Here is a 14425-nt window from a genome sequence, read left to right on the forward strand (position 1 = left end):
CACTTTTTTTTTGTTGCAGACCCGTTGCCTACAGTAATTGCATCAAGACTACTACTCATTGACCTCACCAAATTGTTTTATTTTTGATGTTTTTAAGGCTTTTACCTGAGCCATTTTTTTTGGTTTCAAGCCTCAAGTCTAAAACCTTCCACTTGTTTTGCTTTGCTTTGTCTTTCTGCATGATGAACTTTCTCATGATTTGATGCCTTTGTCTGTAAATCAAAAGACAGAATGTTCCTGAAAACATCTGTATTCATTCTGTTGCTAACATACATTACATCATCAGTATAGATTAATGAGCCTGTTACAAGCTCAAGTGATGACACTGTTGCCACCATGTTTCACAGATGAGCTTGTGTGTTTTGGCTTTTCCATAATTTTTGTCGAGGTTAGTCTTGGTTCTAGAACTCACTCATCTCTGTATGTCTTCTGGCCTTCTGATTTTTACTGCTGATGAGTGGTTTGTGTCATGTAGTATGACCTCTGTATTTCTGCTTTCAAAGTGTTCTTTAAACAGTGGGTTGTGATGCCTTCACTTCTCCCATGTTGTTGATCTCACTGTCTGATGTTTTGGCATTTTTCCTTCACAGCTCCCACCATATTTCTGTAATCAGCTGTTGTTGTTTTCCTTGGTCTTGTTTGATGTCTGTTTCTCAGCACACCAGTGGTTTCTTTTAATGGCAATGCCTCTGATTGATGCTGTTATCCCAAATTCAAAATTGCTGGCAAAATTGTTCATGTTGGCTTGTCCTTTTTAATAGGAATACAGTCTATATAGGTGAAATTGTTCCAGTAATTTTTGCCTGCCTAAAAATGGGTGGTCTTATCCAAAATTTTCTGTTTTATGGTCTTGACACCAGGAAATTTTGAATTTTCTGTTCATATTCATCTTTTGAACTAAAACCCAATTGTCTAAAGCAGAAACAAATAAATAATTGGCCTTACTGTTCCAATAGATTCAGTGGAGACTATATTTCGCCCTGTTCACTAGATGTGGTCTTGGTAGGCTATATGAAGTGGAGCTTCATAATTACAGTGTAATAATTTATATTGATCCAATATGGCATCGCTCCAGTTCCAAAATGTTCATTCTTTTCAAGGTACATGAACGCCAAAGAAAGCGGTGTTCATGTATATGTCCACCAGATGTTATTACAGTACAGTAATACAGTAATCATGCTACAACCAACCTGCATGACGATATGCTTGCTGCAAAGACCAGGCCTTCAGTCCTCAGCGTTGCCTGATGCCAGTGGTCGGGAGAGGGGACATCAGAAGTGGTACTTGGAGCAGTACCATGACAAGAGGGCAGGTATCCATGCTAGGCTCTCCCGTTCCTAGTAATCTGACGTTTGCTACCTGGGCAATAAACTGGACTTCATCTAACTTAAGCAATCCATACAGCAAGAGTTTAGAGAATGCTGCATCCTTGTTTTCATGGAGACGTGGGTCAGCGCCAGAGTTCCGGACACCGAAGCAGGTAAAAATCTGCAACCAAAGGCAATTCCATTAACTTGGAGGAGCACATGGCATCAGTGACCAGCTACATTGGCAAGTGCATTGATGACGTGACCAGCTCCAAGACCAGCAACACAAGCCCCAACCAGAAACTGTGTATATGCTGCTATGGTCTAGAGACTTTGTCTTCAGAGCCGGGGTCAAGACGGCTCTAAGAACAACAAGGGCCTAACTGTCCCTAGCCATCAGAGAGGCAAAGAATGCACACACCCAAAGAATCCACAGCCACTTCTATGACAGCACTGACACCTGGCAAATGTGGCAGGGCATCCAGACGATCACTAAGTACAAGGCAACTTCACCTGCCTGTCTCCCAGATTCTCCATAGAGATTGTCTCGGATTGCAAGACCCTGCAGTGGATAGTAAGGACAGCCGAGGAGATCATTAGAGTTTCTCTTCTCTCCATCACAGACAACTACAACACACAATGCATAATAATATGCAGATAATATAAGAGATAACATAGTTCTAAGTTGTTTGTTGTGCTTTCCATTAAAGTCATTAACGTTGCTCTCTTAAAGGCATTGACTTATAATACAGGCTTGAAAGTTTGGTGAAAAATTAGTTTTCTTAATGGAGCATCTCTTTTTTTTCTTTTTCTTCTTCTCTCCAGGATTGGATCTTTAGGCAGCTGTGTGAGACCACCACACCCCTTCACACTCAGCTCCTTCCTCTCATTGATGTTTACATTACGTCCATTCTTACTCCTGCTTCTAAGGCCCACCCAGAGGCTACCAACCAACCAATTACAGAGCAGGAGATTCTTAATGTTTTTGAGGGCCAGACATGGGTGGGTGGGGCATATTTTTACTTTTACTTTAGTATGTAACTTGTGTATGGATAGTGACTTTTTTTTAAAGGTTATAGTGTTTTTTCCCTGATTTTAGTGTCCCAAAATATTTCTAGTGATTACTGTACACAAATTGATAATCTCCAGCAACTTGATGTCCTATTATAGCAGCCTTGCTGATTTACCACTCCCATCACTTGGGAGCAGTGAATATGTTCTGTACTGATGTCCCATTTTTTCTTTTTCTCTTTCTCTTACTTACAGGGAGCTGCAGGGAAAGGACATTTTCACTATAGCATTACCACTCAGCTTCTAATTCTCTATTATATTCTGTCTTATGAAGAGGCTCTACTGGCCAACAGCAAAGCTCTTGGTCTGTACATAGCAAAAACCTTTGCTTGTTTATATTTTTTATTAATCTGTTTACTTATATTTTGCTGCGGGGCTCCAGACTTAATTTTTTAGAATCATCCCAAAACTTTGTGTCAGCTGTCCTATTTTTGTATGTCAATCTGGATAAATACCAGAAATGTAAATGTTCACTATACTGTTTGATTTATTACTCTGTTAAATATTGATATTTCTAGAAATCAGCTGTTTTGGTGATCCTTAGAAGACAAAAAAGTCCCAGCCTACTTACTGTGGTCTATCATTAATTCACATGATACTTATATATTTTATAGGCATTGTGTGTAAACTTGTACAACCACATCACCCCCAAAAGTTTTCCCAGACAGATTTACTTTGTAACATACCCTATGTTTACTGTTCCTGGGATGATGGGATGGCATAAGTCTGGAACCTTGATTTGTTAGTTTTATTATTGCAGGAATTATTTTTCAGCAGTATGGACTTCTTGTGGTTTTAATGGATTGGGGATTTTCTGCCATTCTACTTAGCAAGCTCTGTCAGGTTGAATGAGGACAATCGGTGGACAGCCATTTTCAGGTCTCTCCATAGATGTTTAATAGAGTTTAAGTCGTTTGCTTAGAGTCCTTATCAGGTTGGAAGGTGAATCTTTGGCCCAGGCTAAGGTACTGAATGCTGTTTTTTATTGAGGATATCTCTGTACATTGGTCAGGGTTGAGGGAAACCTGAATAGAGCAATCTCCCAGCCCCTGCTGCTGATAAACATCCCCACAGCATGACGCAGCCTCCACCATGTTGGGATGGTATTTGGCAGGTGATGAGTGGTGCCTGATTTCCCCTAGACATATCATTTACAATTGAGGCCAAACAGTTCACTCTTGGTTTCATCAAACTAGAAACTGAGTCTGATAGTCCTTCAGGTGCTTTGTGCAAATTCCAAGCAGGCTTTTGTGTGTTTTGCACTAAGGAGAGGCTTCCATCTAACCACTCTGCCATAAAGCCCAGATTGGTGGAGGGCAATTTCTCCACCGATTGCTCATTTTGGCTGGGCAACCAGCTCTTGGAAAACTCCTGGTTGTGCGAAACTTCTTCCATTTGAGAATTATTTAGGCCACTGTGCTCTTGGGAATCTTCAATGCAGCAGAAATTTTTGTATCCTTCCCCAGATCTATGCCAAGCAACAATCCTGTCTCTTCTGAGCTCTGCATGCAGTGACCTCATAGCTTAGTTTTTGCTCTGATATGCATTGTCAGCTGCGAGGACTTTTATAGAGAGGTGTGTGCCTTTCCACATCATGTCCAATAAATTTAATTTACCACAGGTGTACTCCAATAAAGGTGTAGAATCATCTGAGCAACAGTCAAGAGAAATGGGAGGCACTTAAACTAAATACGTTTGCAAACATGTATAGAATTCTGTTCTTAATTTTTATTTCATTACTTTTAAGGCATCTTTGCAACATTTCTTTGAATGTCCAGATTTTTACACAGTACTGTGTCCTTGGATCCTGGAGAATACTGCCTCAGTTTTCCTGGATACTTGACACAGGTTGCATGCAAATATAGCAGCTTTTGTTGTTTTTTTTCTGAAAAGTGTTAAGTATTATTTTGCTTTTTTTAAACTTAAATCCAAACATTTTTAACAGCTTTAATATTTTCTTAATTAATTTTCTTAAGGTTAATGTTATCTTTGGGCAGAGCTGTCAAAACCTGAGTTTATTATTGTTTGTTGATCATTTAAGAACACATCATGAATATCTCAATACACTATAAATATCTCCATCGAGTTACCATTTGTTTTGCTAATGTTTACCCATGATTGTGATTATAGCCTAATGGTGTTAGGCTGTGTTACGATTCACTGAAGCTTGGAGGAGTAATGTGTTGATACTGCATGCTGTCAGTAGCTGGAACACAGTTTATATCAGATATGCACAATGATTTTAGTTTCTTTTTTTTCTTGTGACGTCTATAACATGTTCGGAATGCCAAATTAATGTCTTTTAAAGTAACAAAAGAGCACGAAATGTTCGTCACATTTACATAAATATAAATGAAGTTGTCAAGTGATAACATTTTGTCAAAACCTTGAGCCTCTCTGTTCTGTATCTTCTGAAGTCTACAATAATCTCTTTCTTGTGATTTTTGTGGGGTTTAGGACCAAGTTCTTGTCTATACACCACCAAATCAGATGTCCACTTGTTTGAGAGTACTTGCTTGTCTTTTGTTGATAAGAGGAGGGCTCCATCTCTGTTTCTTTGGTCATCAGAGCAGGATATCATGTAGAGAGGTGGTCATTTTCTTGTTGTGAGGGTCTTTTAGCCAATGATGGCCTTAATTCCTGTCCTTATGAAGTGGGTATTGTTGTTCTCAAAATGTCCTTCAATGTACTGTTTTTATTTGTTTATTTACTGTCAAGTCATGGCTATTGGTTATAGGGAATGTTTTGATGGTTTTGTTTGTTATAACAGACTCAGTCAGTTAGAAAAGTCAGTATAGGCAAGGACTGATGTACTGTATTCCTCGCAATCAGTTCCTTATGCAAATACAGCCCAGTCTGTTTGTGTTCCAGTCATGAGGTTGCTTCCTTACTCCAAGCTTTAACTGTCTTAGCAACTGGTTTTGTTCTCCAGACCAGAGGTTATAGCACGGACTCAGCATCAGGGAAACGTGATCTGATTAACCCAGATGTGGAGATGGCATTGTATGCTCCTGGAAAATTTGTGTAGACCAGGATATTACTTTCTCGGTTTGGTATTTTAACATTTTTGTGTAATTTTGGAAGTATTCAACATGACTTAACAATCCACCATTCGGATGAAAATTTAGCTAGTTACCTAGAAGAGTGTAGTTTTTCTAGTGCTGCTTTCGCATTAGCTTGTGGGGTATGTATACAACCATGATTATGCCAGCAGTAAACTCCCTGGGTATGAAAAACTGTCAACATTTTACCATCAAATATTCAAAGTCTGGGTAGCACGGTTTCTCAATTATGTACACTGCTGTACACCAGTCGTTGTTCACATGTATGCATATTCCACCACCTCTGTTCTTACCAGCGTCTGTTGCCCTGTCCATTCCCCAGGTCTCTGTGATAACAGCCACGCAGCTACATAAATGGTTTGAAATAATTGTTGGGCAAATTTTGTCCATCTTGTTCACGAGTGACTGAGAGTTTGTGAGTAAGAGTCTCTGCAGGGATGTTTGTGTGGGTTAGCTCAGCATTGCTTGAATGCCAGCTCTCTTTCATCATTTTTGTTTTCTTTCCCTCTGCTTTTTGCATCACCTTCAGGTGGGATGGTGTTAACTCCAGCAGATTATGCAGAGCATATAATCTCTGGCTCAATGAAGTTGCAGTTTTTGAAAGTATAATCTTAGTTTTAGACTTTAGTCTTTAGTCTTAGAGTTCAGAGTGTTCATATATGGTGTGTGCACCAACTACTTGTAAAATAAGTACACTTAACAAATATAATATAATATAATTACAATAAAGTAAGAAAATTGTGATGGTATGTGAATGCCGAGCTGCTGGGCTGGACATGGTAGAAAATATTTCAGTGTGAAATCCATATACAAGTAATCTTATATACAGTATACATGTCAAAAGCTCAACAAAATTTAAGTGGTATACAGCGTTCTAAGGAGTTTCAATAGATGAGGTCAAGCATTACCAGCAGTCAGCGAAATATGCTAATCACTGAACCACATAACAAGTGAAAATTATGCATGGTTTGCTGTTAAATAATTAACCAACCATGCTTTTCTTCAGTCCTGATGCAGAAGAAGCCAAAGTCCTACTCTGCTACCCTAATGGACCAAATCCCTATTAAATACCTCATCTGCCAGGCTCAGGGCTTGCATCATGAATTGGGGGGTAAGATGAGCATTTATAATTGCACTGTTTGTGATTATGTAGCAATTTAGACAACCCACTTTTAATGAATTTATGAGATAATTATAATTGCTACCTTTTATTCTTTCCTCAGGATTGCATTCTGCACTGCTGCGACTCTTGGCTACTAACTATCCTCATCTGTGTATGGTGGAAGACTGGATTTGTGAGGAGGAGGTGACTGGCACTGTTCCTCTCATGCGCAAGATGTTGCTCACTAGCCCAGCATGCAAGTACTCACCTGTCCAGTTGCACAAGGGTGAGATGCTTTTAACTTAATCCTAAAGAAATTTCTGTAATATGTTTGAAAACAAAATTGTCAAAGAAAGCAGTCCAGCAAATTAGATGCTTCAGGTTTAGCTATATGTGTTTTTTTCAAAACAAGAATAACTGCAAAAGCTGATTTTATACTTCCTGCAAATATCATGTCTCATAAAAGCTTGGGCAGCTGTGAATTATTTTCTTAGTTTTTGATGATATGTGGATCCCTACAACCTTTTTGTCAAACATGTATCTGCATTATATGGCCAACATATGTGGACCAGAACCTTACAGCCATAAGTGGGCATTCCCAAGCTTTTGTCACAGTTGGAAGTCTAGAATGTCTTAACATGCTATAGCATTAGGATTTCCATTCACTTGGAACTAAGTGGCCTAAACCTGCGAACCACTGATTTACCATCAACAGTTTGAGCACATATGTACCTAGGGCTGTAACTTTTTAAAAAAATTACATTTCAAACAAATTTTAAATGTCATGCAGTTTGCTTGAATATCCCCCATTTATAAAAATGCTACTTCTGCACAAACATTCTTTACAGTATTTTATTAACACCTCGTACAATGTCACAGAATAATTTGCAGAAAATGAGGTGGTATGCCTGGCGCTGCTCTGCTCATTGGTGTCTCAGTTCATTGAAACATAATCGCATTTCTAATCCTGTGCAATTTAATTATTTAATCAAATTTATTTACGTTTATAGGTATGTAACAGCCTATTCTTTGCTTTGTATGTATTCTACATTACTTTGTATGTGTTCCACACATATATACTGTAAGGCTCATAATAAAATATCAAACAAAATTTATGTTTGCAGTGTGTGCTGTGCATGGTCCACATATGTTGCCATATCGAGCTGGGACCATTTTAAAGTGTTAGCTAGCTAGGTATTTTGACATGGTTGCAAAGGAACAAGAAATCGACATGGCTGCAAATCACAGAATTTGTGCCAAAACAATTGCCGTTTTGGTGATAGTTACTGTGAAGGTTTTGTTTTCCCTGTGTCTTAGCCTTCCAGAATATAAGACTGAGTGGGCACATACTGCTGCAGATCCTGGAGTATTTGACATTACTGAGTGCAGGGGATCTGATCCCCTATGCAGAGGCCCTGACTACAAATGTGGGCTTGCTGCTAGAGGATATTGTGTCTCGAAGAGTGCTGCAGACTGTTAACAAGCTCTGGATGGTACTCAATACAGTCATGCCTCGAAGGTGATTTGAGGGAATGAATGTGTGTGTGTGTGGGGGGGGGGTGATGTGTGTTTGATTATCAATGTGGTAATGTAATAAAATATTCCGTTCCACCCATCCTAAATGCCAGTAGTAGTGTTTTAACAACTGGATAGCTTAATGTAGATGTAACTACAATGATGCAGTATTTTGCATAGCATTGAAAGCACCTGACTTTCCCTTTATTCTCACCTTGTACACTTGTCAGGCTTTTTTTCAAGCTATAAAATTTTGTAGCTACAGAAAGTAAACCTACTGGTAACCTTATCTTCACAGCTGGTTATGGACTCCTATTAAATGGCATTTTTTTCTGTTTTGATGATATGATTTTGTTGATAAATTCCTCAGTGTGCTGAATCTCCTCTGTTGCTCCATGCTGTTTAGGAGTGGCAGCTTGTGAACCTGTTAGTGAAAATGAAGTGGATTGCTCTTGTAACAGCATTCTCATATATTACTGAGCTTATGAATCTAGAAAGTTCCATAAATGTTGTTTTGTGTATATTTGCCAGCCATACTGGGAAAACCACTCTCTACAACACGACAGTGCTAACAAGATTTGCATGTCATTGAAACATCATCTCTTGAATATTGAATTTGACATTTGAATATTGAATCTCTTGGAGGGTGTTCTTGGTTATTTGAGTTTCTGTAGCCTTTCTGCATTTAAATGCATTTCTGTTTACGGTTGAGTGAACTCTGTGTTTGTCTGCTGCTGCTCTCCAGACTCTTTTTGGTATTTTAAAATGGTTTTGCTTAGTGGCCTTCTGTATGATTAACCTCAGGAAATTTTTATGCTTTCATGACTTATGTTTCATTTATATGGATAATCTCATGGACTAATGACATTCTCTCTTTGCTCTTATGACCACATCTTCCTTTCATTTGATTGTATCGTCTTTGCCTAGATAATGTATAGTACTGAATATGTGGCTTGACTTCCTGTGCTGTGTTTGTCTATTGGTGCTGGAACTTGTGAACTTGTGAAGTTCAGGTCATGTTGGTGGATAATTGAGGATGCTCTGTATTCAGTTGTCTGTTTTGGCCTGGTGGAGATTTGAATAGTATATTTGCATATTTAGAAGGTATTACATCAGTGCTAAATTTGTAATTTAGTGCACATTTTTGAATTTGGTACAGCTTCTCGACTCTGCCCATTGCCCATCTTTTACCTTACAAGATGTAGACTTAAAATTGATTTCTTTTTTGACCACTTTTTTGGCCATTATTGCGAGGATGTCTTTTGTGAAACAGTGTAAATGTAACTTTAAAAGAAAATTAATTTAATCACAGTTCTCATTCCTCTCTGTTCTTCTTTGAGGCTGTGGGTGATGACAGTAAATGCTTTGCAGCCATCTGTTAAGCATCTCAGGAAGCAATGCTACACTCAAAATGACCTGTTAGTGGACCCTCTGATCGTGTTGCGATGTGACCCCAGAGTGTTAAGGTATTAGATGATTTCTTTTCTTACATTGCTTTTCTTCTATATATATGATTTATCTACTGTTATCTACTTGTTTTTATTTATTTCATTTTGTTGTGAGCCATCTATAAATCTCTTTTTAAAGAATTGTGCATGTTTGTTTCTTTGCAGGTGTCCTCCCCTGATGGATATCATGTTACACATATTGAATGGCTATTTGAAGGCATCCAAGGCCTACTTGAATGCACACCTGAAGGAGACTGCTGAATTCGAGAGGCAAAATCTAACTATCTCAAATCTGGGGCTTGCTGGCCAGCCAGATACACCAGAGGTCACAAGAGAGGAGCTCAAGAATGCTCTATTGGCTGCACAGGTATGTCCTGACATGCAAGCAAGTTAGACTGTTAATAGAATTTTGCATTTGTTTTGAATTCTCACTCTCATTTATTTTGGTAACACTTTAGTAAATTAGTAAGAAGGAAAGTAACATATCTGACTTTGTATTTTGACCTGTTATTTAACACTGTAGGACAGTGCAGCTGTGCAGATCTTATTGGAGGTGTGTTTACCCTCCCCTCAGGAAGAGCAACAACTGGACAGAAGAGGTGACTAGACAACTGTCAAATACAAAATGATATATAAACTTTCATCACATCTCACAAAAACTAAGCATAAATTAAGAGAGCAGTTGCAAATATAATTAAAATTTTGTGGCATTCCAGTAAACATTCTTCATGCAGAAAGTGGAACTGAAGATGTAGGATATGATCCAAAAAACTTTATTTATTTATTTATTTATTTATTTAATCTACACTGTGTTCCAAATTATTAAATACATGCAGTTTTGTTTTTCCTAAACAATTAATATAATCAAGGATTTTTTTTATATTATATTACAATGTGGATGTTGGTACTAGCAAAACATGGTAAAGTTGGTACTGCTGATGACGACTTTCTAATATTTTGAAAAGAACTTAAAATACACTTTACTGCCAAATGTTTTGGGACACCCCTCCAAATCATTGAATTCAGGTGTTCCCGTCACTTCCATGGCCACAGGTGTATAAAATCAAGCATCTAGGCATGCAGAGTGCTACAAAAATTTGAGAAAGAATGGGTCACTCCCAGGAGCTCAGTGAATTCAAGCATGGTATGCTTGATAGGTTGCCACTTGTGCAATAAGTCCAAGCTAGGGCATAATAATAGTAATAAAAATACAGTTTAAAAAATATAGAATATATAAACAAGAACAGTACTATTAATAAAAGGAAATTGAAACCACAGTTATGATAAAGTACAGAATAAACTGCAATAAATAGTGTTATACAGATGTGCCATTGACCCAAATACTGTGAATGGTTCAGAAGGATGTAAACATGTGACTGGGATACAGTGCAGACAGCTTACTAAGAAGCAATTCATTATTTTTCAGTAATTTAAAAAGGTTGATATTTACAAAAAAATTGCACTGGTTACTTACAGAAAAACAATGAGAAGAGTGATGATATGTAGGTGAAAATATACAAATAGTCTTGGTAATATACAGGTATAATAATTTTATATATACAAGTTGCAGTAAGTCACAAGTTATTGCACTCATGAGTAATAAATAAATAATATAAACAAGTAACTGGTCCTGTTGGGTGCTAGAATGTGCAGTGTGAGAGAGTCCTTAAGGTGCATAATAACTGAGGAGAGAATCCCCAGCTGGATACCCGAGTCCCTGTGTGTGTTTATGTGTAGGGGAGAGAAAGATTGGGAGGCATTAAAGATTGGAGTTCAGAAGCAGAATGGCTTTTGGGACAAAGGTGGCTCTCCTTCTCTGGGTTCTGCAGGTGGTGCAGCTGTCTGGATGGGAGCCACTCGAATGCAGGGTGAAGAACATGTCCTCATCATGTGGTCATCGACGATCTTGCCTGCTAACCTGAGTGCCTGCTGGTCGTGGATGTACGAGAGTGATCTGACAGGCTGGCAGATGATCTTGGAGCACTCTGAGACAGTGCTCTGTAACCAGTTCCTGTTCTGTAGGCTGGTGGAATAGAACCAACAGGTTATGGAGAACATGATGATGCTCTCTATGAAGCAGTAGTAAAAAGTCAGCAAAATGTCGCTGCTGACTTCAAAGGAGCTGAGTTTTCTAAGGAGGTACTGCAGTCATCTGTGTACAGAATGAAGAGCAGCGGTGAAAGCAGACAGCCTTGTGGAGAACCAGTTGAGGTGTAGTGCAGGCCAGAGAAGGTGGTGTTTACCAGAACTCTCTGTGACCTGTTGGTTAAAATCCATAGAATTAGCCGGTCACCCAAGTAAAAGCGGGAGGAGAGTGTGGTAGCCAGTATGTGGGGCTGCAGGGTGTTGAATGCTGAGGAGAAATCAGCAAATAGGAGTCTGGCAGAAGAGTTGGGGTGTTCCAGATGTTTGTGTACGGTGTCTGTGCTGAATGTTTTTGCATCATCCACGCCTCTGCCTGCCCTTTATGCAAACTGAAGCGGATCCATCAGTGATTCTGTTGTTCTGATGATATTTGATTATCCGTTCCATAGCTTTCAGTGTTAAGGAGGTGAGAGCCACGGTTCGTAGGTCATTCAGAGTTTTGGTTGTATTTTTCTTGGGGATAGGGATGACTGGAGTGTTTTCATAGCTGAGGAACTGTGCTACTGTCCATGGAGCTCTGAAACAGGACACAGAACACACCCCCTAGCTGCTGTGCACAGTGCTTCAGGATGCATCCACTGATTATGTCTGGTGCAGGTGAGCTGCTCTCTCTGGTCCTCCTCAGAGCTCTCACCACGTCCTGGGTTCACCACCACAGGTGAATTGTCCGGGTTGAGTTCGGATGTCCTCTCCTCGAGCTGGGTGGTGTTATCTGACTCGAATCTGGTATAAAAGGAGCTGAGGTCGTCAGGGAGGGATGTGTGGCTGCTACCCTCCAACCGGATGGTTCTGGGGTTGGTGACAGCAGTGTTCACAGAGGCCATGGTTTTTAGGCCCTGCCAAGCTGAACGGAGGTTCCCGTTGGTGAATTTCAGCTCCTCTTTGTTCCTGTATTTCAGCTTGCCATTTTTAATTGCTCGCTTTACCTCTCTGTTGACCTCCTTTTTTTCCTGTTCAGAGCCAGTGAAGAAAATCCTTTTCTTTTTATTCAGGATCTCCTTAAGCTCTTTGTTGACCCAGGGCTTGTTGTTGGGGAAGACAGAAGGTGATATATGACAAAACTGTGTCTACTGTTAATGTTGCTGGAGGTAAAAAGAAGGCTGTCCCAGTCTGTGGATTCAAAGCATCCTTGTAGAGTTTGGATACTATCCTTTGTACACTGTTTGATGGTCTTTACTACCTTCTTAGCCCTCTTGATGACTGGAATATAAGCAGGAGCAAGCAGAATGGTGTGGTGGTCAGCAGAGCCAAGAGGGGGGAGGGGGAGAGCTCTATATGCGTCTGGAATTGAGCCATAGCATTTACCAGTATTTACTAGTTTAACAGTATCTTCCCCTGGCGCATAGTGCATGTAACGTACTGCTGAAAACCTTTTAAGGACTTGTCAGGAGAGCAGTGGTTAATGTCCCCTAGGATGAACTTAGGAGAGTCCGGTGATAACTGTTCAATCTTATTCAGAGTGTTGGTTATGTGTTCAGTGGTTGTGGTAGCGTTGGCTCTAGGATGGATGTAAACCAGAATGAGAGAGAGTTGTGGAAATTCTCTGGGGAGGTAAAAAGGGCGTAGTGAAAAAGCCAGAAGCTCAGTGTCTGTAGTGCACAGTTTCTCTCTCACTGTGACAGTGGAACACCAACTTTTGTTTACATACAGAGACACACCGCCACCATGTTTTCCAGTGAGTTCATTGTTCCAGTCAAGACGTAGTGGAGGATTAAAGCCATCAATGTGGAGTGTACTATCATCATCGTTCTTATTTAACCACGTTTGCATAAAAGCAAGAACAGAGGCAGTTCTGTATTCATGCATGTGGTTAACGCAAGCTTGCAGCTCATCTGTTTAATGTCGAAGAGAGCGAACATTAGCCATGATGATGGACAGGAGCGCCTGTTGTTTACTTGTTTTCCGTTTCAGTCTGGCTCTGACACCACCCTTCTTCTTTCCCCTTCTGGTTACCTTATGTTTGTTGCAAGTGGAGTTGTGTTGGTCGGAGAAGTCCCTACGGAGTATTTCCTTAGGAAAACTGTCCGTGTTCACGGCATGAGGTAACTGAAGTCCGAGCTGCATCAGAAGATCTCTGGTGTAGCTGATCCATATGTTGTCCATGGGTAGCTTGTTTGCAACGACGGATGCTAACTCCCAAAGAAGAAGCCACTGCAGGCATATTAATGTCCAAATAAGTCCACGGGTATCCTTAACGAGTATATTCCAGAGCCTAGATAACCAGTGTTTGAATGAATGGTTACGGAATCACAATTACTAACCCTAACCCTAGTAAACAAAGGGCAGCTATGCCTGAGTACGTGACTGAAAAAAAAGTTGCTGCTTCGTGCTAAGTAGCACCACAAGGATAGAAAACAAAATGAACATGTACTATCCTAGCTAAAATAAAGAATAACTTACAAAAAGAAGAAATAAATAGACGTTTTACAAACAAAAAGACAAACTTTGTGTGGCCTTCAGATTAGCTCAAGAACAGTGCGTAGAGAGCTTCATGGAATGGGTTTTCATGGCTGAGCAGCTGCATCCCCAAATGCAACGCAAAGCATAAGATGTAGTGGTGTAAAGCACACTGCCACTCTAGAGCAGTGGAGATGTGTTGGAATGATGAATCACTGTTTTCTGTCTGGCAGTCCGATAGACGAGTCTAGGTTTGGTGGTTGTCAGGAGAACGGTACTTTCCTGACTGCATTGTGCTAAGTGTAAAGTTTTTTGGGGGGTTTGGCTTGGCCGCTTAGTTCCAGTGAAAGGAACTCTTAATGCTTCAAGATACCAAGA

General features: G+C 39.8%; 1 protein-coding gene across 3 annotated transcripts in view; it reads left to right on the forward strand.

Annotated features, from left to right (window-relative positions):
* Positions 1–14425, forward strand: part of ints2 (integrator complex subunit 2) — a 64762-nt gene that overhangs the window by 35271 nt on the left and 15066 nt on the right. For all 3 annotated transcript variants that reach the window (XR_009206860.1, XM_058411654.1, XM_058411655.1), the window contains exons 14-21: positions 2133–2309; positions 2574–2682; positions 6447–6551; positions 6664–6828; positions 7860–8061; positions 9398–9523; positions 9671–9872; positions 10029–10104. Coding sequence is in view for 2 of the 3 variants with exons in the window: in XM_058411654.1 (XP_058267637.1) it covers positions 2133–2309; positions 2574–2682; positions 6447–6551; positions 6664–6828; positions 7860–8061; positions 9398–9523; positions 9671–9872; positions 10029–10104 (1162 nt within the window). In the remaining variant the exon portion in view is untranslated. The remainder of the gene's footprint in view (positions 1–2132; positions 2310–2573; positions 2683–6446; positions 6552–6663; positions 6829–7859; positions 8062–9397; positions 9524–9670; positions 9873–10028; positions 10105–14425) is intronic.

This window comes from Hemibagrus wyckioides, linkage group LG16, assembly GCF_019097595.1.
Source record: "Hemibagrus wyckioides isolate EC202008001 linkage group LG16, SWU_Hwy_1.0, whole genome shotgun sequence".
NCBI lineage: Eukaryota > Metazoa > Chordata > Actinopteri > Siluriformes > Bagridae > Hemibagrus > Hemibagrus wyckioides.